This window comes from Convolutriloba macropyga, unplaced genomic scaffold (assembly GCF_964194025.1).
Source record: "Convolutriloba macropyga unplaced genomic scaffold, txConMacr16.3 SCAFFOLD_5453, whole genome shotgun sequence".
Taxonomy (NCBI): Eukaryota; Metazoa; Xenacoelomorpha; order Acoela; family Convolutidae; genus Convolutriloba; species Convolutriloba macropyga.
This window is the reverse complement of record NW_027450747.1, coordinates 4,274-16,975: the sequence shown is the minus strand read 5'-3', so window position 1 is coordinate 16,975 and position 12,702 is coordinate 4,274. Positions and strand designations below refer to the sequence as shown.

At 36.5% G+C, this 12,702-nt stretch overlaps 1 protein-coding gene across 1 annotated transcript; it reads right to left on the bottom strand.

Annotated features, from left to right (window-relative positions):
- Window positions 1-135: 135 nt before the first annotated feature.
- LOC142356127 (uncharacterized) lies at window positions 136-12,287 on the bottom strand (the record flags this gene model as incomplete). Its single annotated transcript, XM_075408091.1, has 6 exons — window positions 12,120-12,287; window positions 11,440-11,598; window positions 7,639-7,798; window positions 4,719-4,873; window positions 3,688-4,031; window positions 136-466 (listed from the first exon to the last, which is right to left on the bottom strand). Coding segments are annotated over exons 1-6 (1,317 nt in total), but the record flags the coding sequence as incomplete, so codon positions are not given.
- Between the last annotated feature and the right edge of the window lie 415 nt (window positions 12,288-12,702).

The following is a 12,702-nucleotide window of genomic DNA, read 5'->3' as shown; positions in this document are numbered from 1 at the left end:
ATTTCCCAATAATCAATAGCCTTAGGGGAGAAAAAAATCATAAAACGACCCAGATAATGTTGCATTATTTACTCTATTAAAAGAATTTAAAAATCGTCCTCAAAAACTCGAAAACAGCTCAACAGCTCAACATGCCTGAACTGAACCGGAAGACTCCTGGTTGAAAGAGTTCTCGAAGCCATCTGGGTTCTGCAGGTCATATTCAAGTCCAAATTCATTCTCATCAAAACTGAAGTTACCATTTATTCTTGGCATTGTCATGGATTCATAGTCTGGTGAACGCAGTGTGCTGTTATTTGCCAAATTAGTTGGCTCGTCAACAATTGCAGAACTTCTAGTAGAGCTTAACCGCCTTAATGCACGTGCAGATGTGTGACGAGGTCTGTAATCACCGAGAAAATTTGAAAATGTGTGCAGCTCATTTCCAGGAACTTGCAAATGCTGGCGGGTATTTTCATTTCGTCGTCTGCAATTTGAAATTGTTTTTTGTTTAAAGTTCCTGACTCTTTGATAATATTATGTGTGGTATATTATACACAACTAAAAATGTATCGGCCAGAGATTTATAAGTTTTTACGCTGAAAAACAGCAAATCACTGAACTAAAAGGCTTCATAAACTTTGATAAGACATCTTTAATTTTGGTATCTCGCCCAAAGCATGAACAATTTCTTGGCAGTTTTGATAATATCAAAATAAGAATTCAACCAGTTAAACCAATAAGCCAACAAAATTCTTGTCCATACTTGAAAAAAGGTCGTGTTAAATCTTAATAAGATTTCCCCCAGACAACCTTTGTCATAAATAATATTTTGTATTATAGTTATAAATTTTATCGATTCGGCTTTAATTCTCACACTTTTCTATAAACTCAAACAACTGACTTTATTCCATTTTTCTATCGACTAACTAATGCTATCTACCGATGCGACAACAGTACTGAGGGCTATGACGCTTTGTGTCGAAAGTTTACATGTCTCAACTGCAATCTTTATGTATTTGTCCTTCAATTTTTTATCCGCGTTAAGGGGGTCATTGCATTTGAGTCGTTACATGATATTTTTCCAAGTATATTATTTCTATCAAACGTTACTAAAAGGTACATCCATTGGGGGGATACCCACCATAAGTATGAAAACAAAAATAAAAAAGTTATTGTCATGTAATGTCATTATATAAAAAGAGGGGAATGTGCATTTATAGCTTTTTGATCGAGTACCACTATTGAAAATAAGTCTTAAGACCCGCAAATGCTCACGAAAACAGCATTCTAATTGTTTGCTAGTCATGTTCATGAACTTTTGCTTCAATTCAATTGCATCTTTTCGTTTTCTTATTATTATTTACAAACCGAGTGTTTCTGTACTTAAAATGATATATTACAGCAGAAAAGTTGTTTTTAACCGCTGGTTAATCAACGAACATGAGTTATTTTTCAGACAATTTTGATGTTTCCTACTTTTTTAAAACAAAACCTTGATGAATCTTGCTTAATATTATAATTTTTGCGCTAATTTTTGTTCCAATCGTGCCGCTTACGTTTAGAATCCTGATATAAATTGTAAAGCAAGATATTTTTTGAGTTCGTGCAGATATAAAAATTTTTTGCTACTTGCAACATAACAAGATCCCTGCAACATCTTGTTTGCAACTTTTAACCTGTTTCTTATCAAGGTACTCCATTCAGGCAATTGTTTTGTTAGTTTTGTGTTGTTAAAGAAGAAGAAAGATTCAGTGATAACTTTTGTCTGTCTTCAAACATTTAATTTCATACTTAATGTCACGCTTTATTTTGATCGTTTTGTGTAGAGTTTTGCTTTTTGATGTTCATCCATAAGTTTGATGAAGATTTCTTAACCTTACATAATGAAATTTTGTTCGTCTCTCATCAACGGAAATTTTTAGGCTGAGATTTTTTGTGGATATGATTATCAGAAATTGTTTTAATATATCCCTTTGGATTATGAAGATAGCCTGGTTGTTTAAAATTATATAGAGCCATACAGAATCAAATGTTTAAATCTTTGACTTAAGAAGACAGCCTGATTGTTTGAAATTATGTGGGCCCATTCAAAATCAAATTTGTAAATTTTATTCATTATTACATGAAAAATTACATCTTCCCAAAATACCCAATATGCAAAAAGACTAAAATTACAGTATAACTTAATCGCTTTGATGCTTACATTCAATGGTCGGATTACAAACAAAAGATGGGAAGAATACAAAATTTTCAGAGGTACCCGATCAACTTATTCTGATTTATTGGGTGCTATAGTTTTTTTATATAAAACTCCGCAGGCCACTAATGCATTGATATTGATGTGACGGTTATAAAGATAAAATTATAAGAATTTGTTTATATTAAGTACAATTTGTGATAATTTTATCAATAGGGTGCCGTGTTTCGTGCATTCTGTCGTTAGGCGTTTTTCTTTTCAAATCTCTTCACTTTTATTTTTTCAAAAGATTTTTTGCGGCCCTAAAAATTAAGATTTGAATTTAAAACATAAACCGACAAATGTCAGAAGAATTGCTGTCGAACGACGGGCGGGTGGAAAAACGTTTGACACCACTGTGATTCGAACCATTGCCCTCCCTCTTGATATCCTTTTGCACTACCGACTGTGCTATTTGTCCCTCAATTTGCTATTCTGCAACCTGCTATTCTATTTTAGCATTAAGCTTTATTTCGGAGATGAGCAAAAGAGATCACTCAAAAATGAAGAACAAAAGCGTGAAAAGGTCACTTGAGAAGTCAAAAAATGTTCTAGAAGAAAAGCGCAAAATAATCAAGCGACAAGTTTGCATAAAAAAAGACCAACAGGTTTACAATAATTGCTATGAACTTCGTTCAAGAGCAAATAAAAAGTACGATTTTAAGAGTCAACTCTGTGTGCGATGAAGAAAAATATTCATTACGTGACAAAACTGCATTTGCTCGAGCAAATTTACTCGAGTTTGTCAGCCTGACGATAAGGTGTTGTTTTTTTATAGGGATGAGTTAAGCTCTTGCGGACATTTGCGACAGTAGGTAGTCTTCGTTGAAATTTGCTAATATCCACCACATTTTTTATGTTAATGCTTGTTTTTGTGCAAGCGTGGCAAATTTTTATCACTCTTTTCCACGCCCTTCGTCACACTTGTCCTAGCGTCACCTTTGTCCGCTTTTGCATAATCTAATAACAACGATTGTTTAATTTAGACTAAAATGAGAAAATCCTTATTGGTGATTAAATTCAAAAATGTCTCCCTGCAAAACTAATTGTGGATTAAGAGATCAATTAGCAGTTTGCAACTACCTATATCATGGTCGACAATTAAGTCACTGAACTGGGTTTCAAATAATTAAAATTAAAATTCGAGCAATAAAGATTTTAGGCTAACTACATGCTAAAAATTGTAGACTATAGTCAGGTTTACCGGTTAATACAAGTGCCAAAATTTATGCTTTTTTCCGTCACTTATCTCCAAAATTAACGTAACCAGTTTTATCCGTGAAAATAAAGTGACGCAAAGGGACTATTGGTGATGAGGTATTGTCACTTTTGTCCAGGAAACGCCAGACCATCTCCATATGCACTTTTGCCACGTAATGTTAATGGTTTCATCACAAAGTATTCTTTTGAACATTTTTTTTGTCTCAGTCTCTTGAATTATTGGTCAAAAACAATTTGTGTAGCCATACGTCAGTGTTCTGCCTTTTCGTATGCTGGGCAACCCTTTCAAATACGAGTACGGCGGCGCTGGTCCATAGTAGTACCCTAGACGGTAAATCTGAATATAATGCATATACACCTCTATCTCCTGTTTTATCATGTCTCTATCAACCTTCTCGTGTTTAAGGATAGCTTTGAGAACGGGGTGAGCGAATGAGTGGAATGCAGAAAATAGACTCATTGGGTCAATGTGGAGTTTCGTAGAGTGCCATTTGATGACGGAGTTTAGCTCGTGATCGTTCAAGAATTGCTCATATTCTCGTTTGGCATCGCCTACTCTGTTTGGGGGTAAAACTCTGCCGCTGAATATGTCCTGAAAAAATAATTCGTTCTGTCCTGCTCTTAAAAAAGAACAAAATAGATTAATTTCGTTGTCTTTCAATAGCCGTAGGTCTTATAGTTAGTCGCTTAAAGTTGCAACGAATGTTTGAAAAAATCACGACGTGCAAATGAATAACTAAGTCCTGATCTCTGCATGCTTTAAATCTACGCGTTGAACTTTGAAACGTTCGACAGCGTTACAACTTTTATGCGACTAGTGATCAAACTATAGTGCCACCATTGTCCAGACCATTGTGCAACTCAAACGTTTCCCAGACCCTGTAATTTGAGTCGCACCACGCCACCGGTGTGCGACCCAGATTGTCTGATCAGATCAGTCTAGGGTCGCACAACTAAACCTGGACCTGGACTATCTGTAATACGCCAGAATTGCTTGGTACGCGCACAGTTTGCGTCCAAAGTTACCCATTTCCAGACTTTCGTGAGTTAGTTTTTTCTCCAGACCGTGTAATTTTGAACACGCGACGGCCCCAAGCCCCTCCCCCTGGTGCTTTCGTTTCGGTTTGGACATATCGACTTTCCGTCTGGGACCTCATCATGGGTAGCAACTTGTTTTTATTCCATTATATAAAACACTTTAAGCATTTATCACGCAGAGATCCAGAACAAAGCCCAACCTTCACAAATTTCAGGCTGAGAGTAGAAATGACGTATTTACATGGTATTTCTGACGTGTGAAATGGTGAAGTGTGTTCTCTTTAGTCCGTTTCAGTTCATTGTGGGCTGCTAGCAGTTGTTGCAGTTTCACTCTTTCCTTGCAAATAATCCATCCATGTGGTAGGAAGTAAATACAGCCATTGTGGAAGAAGTATCCTGCAAACAAAATAGGAATTTTGATAATCAATGCGTTGTTTCTCGACAGCAGAGGTTCTAATGTGCTAGAGTTTCGTCTGTAAAATTTTATATTCCAAACGCCTGATCACCCGTATCACCTTAATGAGAAAAAATCAAAAGAATCTAGGCCTAATTCAAAGATTTGGCCGGTCGATTGCAATGCGTCTAAGAGAATACAAAAGAGCCCGGGCCGAGGTTTCACCCCTAATCCGCCTCTAATTAGAGGGGATTAGGGTGTAATGCGTATTCCACTCCTATTTATAGGGGAAAAGAGGGTAAAAGTGTAATTTAAAAAACGATCTTTGAGGTTTTCCGTGGGCGGGAAAAAAAGGTCTTCGTTCTCTTTGCAATGGGTCCTAATCTCGGGTCACTCTGTGAAGAAGCGGCCCAAGATTTGGTATTCTTTTGGCAAAGAATATCCAAGATTTGAGATATAGTTTAACTTTTTTCTGGGTAGAGGGAAAGAATGGCGCAGTTTTCAAGGTTCATGGGCATTTTCAATACAAGTATTGAGTATGTACTCGCATGTACAAACTAAGCGTTGACTGCACATTAAAAGGTTTGTGAAAGATATTGAAACTGTGTTCATTGCTCACAGCTTGGCACGAGATTCACTCAATGGTCTAAAGGGTATTTAAAATAATTTTTTATTACTACCTGTGAAGAAATGAAGAAATCTGGCTAAAAAGAAGTTAAATACAAAAAAAAACTTCATCAAACATCATCCCGCATGCACTTATAACCATGCATAGTCCCGCATATACAAAAAAAATCGGCGGATTAAAGCCATAGGAGACTTAGTTTTGGCTAAATTTCATCCCGCATGCACTTATAACCATGCATAGTCCCGCATACACAAAAAAAAGTCGGCGGATTAAAGCCAAAGGAGACTTAATTTCGGCTAAATTTCATCCCGCATGCACTTATAACAATGCATAGTCCCGCATACACAATAAAAAAGTAAGCGGGTTAAAACCCTGCTGTCACAGGAGACTTAATTTTGGCTAAAAATTACAATTTAGTGATTTCTTTAACAACTTTATTATTTTCTAAAAATTTGAGGTAAGAACTTTTTCTCTCATCGCAAGCTACGTGATCGTGGCAAACTGGATTCTCAGTATGATTTACTTATCATAACAAATGTTGGACCATTGAAATAAGTTTTTTGATAAGCATATTGGATGTTTTTTTTTCCCCAAAGCTTATTGGACATAAAATTTCTACAACCTCCGAGCGCAAGTGCTATATTTTACAGATTAAAGTGCTATATAATAACAGGGCAACAAAACACTGGGGCAGATGCAGAATAGATCCAGCATTTTAGATCCAGAATAGATCCAGCAAAATACACATTAAAGACATTTTAATTTATAAAGCTAGGCTTAAAAAATGTTTCTATCCCAACTTGTATGGTTGCGATAGTCAAAGCAGATAGCATAGCTAACATTAAGCCACATTTTGACCCAACGGAAGTCAACTATTTTGATAATGGCATTTTTGCGATGCCGAGAAAAAGAAATCACCAAAAAGATTGAAGCATTTTTTAGAAAATATTTCTGAGGTGGCTTGAAAACAATAAACTGAGCTAGAGGAAATTTATAATGACTTTCTAGCCAAAAAACGCTAACTTTTTCTCTGCACAACAAAAACTCGAGGAAAATTTGGAAAAATATGTAAGATAAACGGTTAAAAGTTGTTTTTTTCACCGCAAAAATCTTACATAATTTTGCTTCATAATACAAAATTTCACCGCTAGAGTAAGTGGTGATCTTACAAAATTTCACCAAATTTCATCGCTTACCACAAATAACCGTCTTTACAAGGATTCGAACCTCTCAACTCTTGCATGTTAGCCACTTCTCCTTCAACTCCGCCACATCTAACGTAAATTTATCTCTTATTTTGAATTTAAATCAAGTTCACTGTACTTTCTGTAAAACAAGCGCGTTGAATTCTTATAAGATTAGCGGTGAAAATGCAATTTTTAGCGGCGGTATGTGGTGTTTTTGTGTAAGTTCACCGCTTACTCAAGTGGTGAAATTACGTAAATTTGCTGCTTAAAAAGGTTTCAAAAAGATATATGATTATTTATGGGCAAATTTTCCGTGTGTCTGTCTTTTAATAAATGTATCTTAACTTCGTTCAAAATTTCAACACTTTTTTTTCTGAGCGGCGAATTTATGCAATTTCGCCACTAAGATAAACAGTGAATTTATGTAATATCGCCGCATTCACCGCTTATCTTACATAATTTGGACACTTTTTTTCAAAGCAGTGAAATTATGTAATTTCACAGATACCAGGTGATAAAGCTTTTTTCAACGCGTTCCCGGCTTGATTAATGTAATTTCCCCGCATTCACCTCTTATCTTACAAAATTTTCCACATTCACCGCTTATCTTATATAATTTTGCGTTGAATGGCAGTGAGACCTCGACCCGGGTAAGAAAAAACTAGCGGTAAGTTTTTGAAGTAATTGCTGTAAACTTCACTGAAATGGTCATGAAATTTTTAACACTATAAAACCTCGACCTGGGTAAAAAGATGAAAACAAATATATTTAGCAAATTGAAACAATACATATAAATACGAACTAATCTATATACATATCAGAACAAAACGCTAGGACGGCAAACGATCTTGTGCGTTCTCTGGTTAATGCCCTTTTTGGGAACCATAAAAAAAACTTGAATCTTTTAGTTATTTTTTATGTAGCTAAAATTCATATAAAAGATGGCACATGCCTGGGTTTATCTCATGGACCCACCATCTCTCATCTTGTGATATGTAGAGGTGTGGCAGAGCCCAACACTGCAGTTCATATGACTCACTCTCCATCATCTGTCTGTAGTGCCCAGCTGGCAACACATACATGGGCTTCTTCTCAAGTGGACCACCTGCTTTCTATTGACCAGTCTCGATACATGTAGCCGGTTTTATAGACAAACCATTTTTGAAGGAAACATGTACATTAACTAGCATAACACGTTAGGTTAAAAGATTACAAGTTCATAAAATATCAAATGACCAACCATCGGGAAGTACCTGTCATTTATATGTTTAGCTCAAACCTTTCATTGCCTCAATTAATTTGAAAACTTTCAATATGACTCTAATTAATGTATAGATGTATAGGTAAAATTACCCAAAGACTCAGCAGGTAGGTTCATGTAACATGCAGCATTGCCGAAGTACGTGCACAGTTCATATAATTATAGCTGATTTTTTTTGGTAATTTTACCTGCAGATCATTTAGAGCAAATGCTACTTATCCAGGGTATGGGGTAGAACATAATCTGAGTACATGTCTGGTTTATGAAATGAAGTTCGCAGTGCGCTGAAGTTTTACCCGAAATGCGTTGAAACAATGAACATATGCCGTTTTCTCAAAACTCTGAGCTTTTCTGCCCGTATACAGCAATGTCAAGAAAACTTTAGTAAGCTGAATGACAGCTATCCAAGCAAGCAAATGTGCACCTTGAGGTTTTCTGAGGAAAGAGGGATGGGTATAATAAAAATTATTATGGGTATAGAGGAATGGGTGTAATAAATTATTTAACGGATATTTGATCTGTACTTCAACTTTTTTTTGTGCCCCAGATTCCACATTTGCGTTTTTCAAATTGCATTTGAATTCATGCTGACCATTTTTTATGCCAAATATTTCCGGTTGTTTTTGAGAACAATCAAAATGAAACCAGAAGTTCCTCTGTCCAATAAAAAATTGTTAGGGCCGGACGCGCTGCAAATTGAAGCCCTTTTGGGAACATGATGGCTATTTTCATCCTCAATATTCTTAACAATTTTATTATTTTCCGAACTAGTTGGCTCAAGTGTTTTGTGCGTTCTTGACTTAAAGCAGTGGACAAGAAAACAAAAGACGCTAGAGTCGCCCATTTTTTGCCGCAACTTTCAGCCAGATTGAAACAAGTAGTAGTAGTAGTAGTAGTAGTAGTAGTAGTAGTAGTAGTAGTAGTAGTAGTAGTAGTAGTAGTAGTAGTAGTAGTAGTAGTAGTAGTAGTAGTAGTAGTAGTAGTAGTAGTAGTAGTAGTAGTAGTAGTAGTAGTAGTAGTAGTAGTAGTAGTAGTAGTAGTAGTAGTAGTAGTAGTAGTAGTAGTAGTAGTAGTAGTAGTAGTAGTAGTAGTAGTAGTAGTAGTAGTAGTAGTAGTAGTAGTAGTAGTAGTAGTAGTAGTAGTAGTAGTAGTAGTAGTAGTAGTAGTAGTAGTAGTAGTAGTAGTAGTAGTAGTAGTAGTAGTAGTAGTAGTAGTAGTAGTAGTAGTAGTAGTAGTAGTAGTAGTAGTAGTAGTAGTAGTAGTAGTAGTAGTAGTAGTAGTAGTAGTAGTAGTAGTAGTAGTAGTAGTAGTAGTAGTAGTAGTAGTAGTAGTAGTAGTAGTAGTAGTAGTAGTAGTAGTAGTAGTAGTAGTAGTAGTAGTAGTAGTAGTAGTAGTAGTAGTTCAGGCTTCTGCAATGCACGGGTTGAAGCACCCTTGTTGATCGTTATAAATGAGATAGTTTCGAAATGGGGTTACAGTTTTTGCACCGGCAGCAAATTCTCCAAGTGCACATGTCAATTTCGTTAAAACTTCTAAAAAAGAATTTCCAATAAATGTCGCTGATCCGATATTTTATATTTTTGTTGTCTGTAAGGTCTGTCTGTTTGTTGACAATATTATAGAGATAGGCTGTTCTCGACCAGAAATTTTCGTCGCTTTTGAATAATCGTTTTTTCGTAAGTTTGATTTCACATTTCGCGCCTTGTCTCGTCCGATTATTGTTGTTGAAATGTATAAACTTTTCTATGGCAAAATTGTATTTATTGTTTATGAGATCACATAGTAGTAGTAAGCTGTGAAGTTCGAAGTAAAAAGATAGAGGTAGAATTTTCAGTTTGATTAAACGCTCCTTATATGTGAGAGAAGAACCTATTATCCATTTCGTCGCACTTTTTTGGATTCTTTCGATGAGTACTAGATCGCATTTTGACGGATACCACACTTGGCAGGCGTAGGATTTAATTGGTACAATGTAACCCGTGTATGCGTTTAATTTAACTTGAGGGAGAGTTCTGTGGTGAAGATTTCTTCTGAGGTACCAAAGTGCTTTAAGAGTTTTGGAGGCTCGTGTGCTTGCGTTTTGATGCCAAGTGAGGTTATCACAAACTTGTATTCCGAGATCTTTTTGATGAGACGAAATGTTGACAGTTGCATTTTTAATTGTAAAGAGTGACTTTTTCTTGAAACAGAGGATTTTGCATTTGTTTTCATGGAGGCGCATTTCGTTGTTATTGCACCATTCATTTAATTTCTGGAGATCAGTTTGAAGTTCATGTTTGTTATTAGAGAGCAATTTGTAATCATCTGCATAACCGTAGGTTTGACTGTATTCGATTTTTTGTGGTAAATCATTTATGTAGACGAGAAAAAAAATTGTTATTTTGCAAGTCGGTTGAGCAACATTTTTTTGATAGAAAGATATTATAAGAACGCGTTGTTAGGAACAAAAAACAGGAGCGTCATTTTGGTCGCCTGGCACAAAAAGACAGCAAAATAACAATTTTGCAAGTTCGAAGATCAGTTGGATTTGTCTGTTTGACAGAGGGAGATAGCAAATCATACTAACAATTAGTTCGAACTATTCAGCGCCCAAAAAAATCAAAATACCAAACGTTTTTATTCTCGTCGAACACTTTAAGGAGAATAATCTCTCACCAAAACAACAATCCGAAAGACAGGAGGACGTTTTTTACAACAAACCACAGACCATGGGAATAAAGGTAAATCGACGGTAGCAAACGTATCCCAACTTTTCCTGCATTTAAATAGTTTCCTCTTATACCGCTTATCAAGACCCGCTTATCAAGCATATCAAGACCCTACGACAAATTATTGTCCACAGTGTGAGTATTTATCAACAATTCTCTCCAGCAAAAATGGTCTGGCTTTTATCAGTTTTATGTTGTTTTCTTTATAATTGAAATTTTAAATCATGCTATACATTTTTCTGCTGATACTACTGCTGTGAAAAATACAAACTGTAACTGTAAAGTTTTTGCAAACACCTTTTCACATTTACTGTTGCATTTTCTTCATTGAAATTTTTATTTTTAAAACCTGAGTTCCTGCTTTTGGGTGATATTCAGTTCATTGTTCAAGAATTGATTATAACTATTGCGGGAGTAGTTTGCAGAAAAATTATCAATTTTCTAAACTTGATGAAAACTTTACATCTATTCTGTTTCGACTTAACCCCCCACCCCCCACCCCAGCTTCGTGGTTGTGGTACTTATACACCTCGAACAGCATGTGATAGTAGCATTGTATATAACAACGCATAAAATGTAAGTGAGTAACACTGGGGGCCGAAACAGAATAGATCCAAATATTCATTTCTTGAACATTTCTAAATAAATTATCAACCGATCCATCTGTCTACATCCCAGCTTAGGAAAAGATAAAAAAAAAGAAAAGACCCATGGATGATTATAGCTTGACAGTTGACGAAGTGATTTTTAGTGTGTTTAGGGCTGCATGTGTCTGTGTGATTGCCTTCTCAGTGTTTATGATGAATGCAGACATGAGAGGGATCTCGAAAGTGGGTATAAGAGAGTGGGATGCCTGCTTGTATCTCTCAGTGTCACACCTCATCAGTGGAATCTCAGCCCCCACCATCACACTGTACTCCTTCAGAGGGGGAGAGTAGTTGAACTGTACCACAAAACAGACGTATTATATCATTAGCATAAACGTTTGGTTTTTTCCCACGCGTATCTATTTCTGTTAGTGCCTCCGTGTTTTTTGTGTCTGTGCTTTTGGAGTCCGTGTCCCCCATAACGAGTATTGCGTCTTTCGCATTAGCCCCCTGAAGTTATACCCCCCATTATGGTAAATTTACCATGATTCCGGGGGGGGGGCTATGATGGGAAAGAACCAATTACCTTAAAATGGGAAGAGGGCTATAAATTTTTTGCGGACTATTATGGAGAAGACCCAAAATATCAACCATCGGTTTTCCATTATGGACCGCCGCTTATTGATAATGGAACATGTAGACATAATTGCTGACATAAATACGACATAATTTGGGTCTTTCCCATTATAGCCCCCCCCCCCCACCATGGTATAATTACCATTATTGGGCGGGGGGCTATAGGTTATCTGACCACTAAGCTGGGGGGGGGGGCTATAATGGGAAAGACCCCATAATTTAAATGAGCGGGACGGAGAACCTTTTCAGGTTGGAAATTCTGCATTTCAGTGCCAGGGAATGTTCCCCTGGCTGTGAAAACAGGAAAAGTGCCCTCAGGAGCCTTGTGGAACTGCACTCTTTTCCAGTCTTGTGTGACCCGGGAACTCACTTTTGGGTACTGGTAAGCTGGTGCCAGAATCCTTTTCATTTTTCCAGCAAAAATCATTTAAAACGATTACGTGTTGTGATATTTATGCGATCAATTGGATTTATTCGTTTAGGACCCCGCACCCCGCATCAGATATGTGGGTCAAATTTTGGGTCTTTGACGCCTAAAATATCTCATATGGGGTATATCTTATATGACCATCAAGCTCAGCTGGAGGGGGCAATGGGAAAGAGGCTAAATTTTTGCAGCACTCAAACGTGTTATTTTTTGGCTGCATTATAGCCCCTCCCCCCCCCCCCCCAAAATATGACAAAAGCAAAAGTTAGAAGTCAGCGACATAGATTTTTCTTAAAACACATGCGATGTTTTGAAAAACTTTACCCTTTTTAACTGCTATATAAGCTCAGTATAGACTTCTTCAAAAATCCTCATATTATCAAACAAGATAAATTCT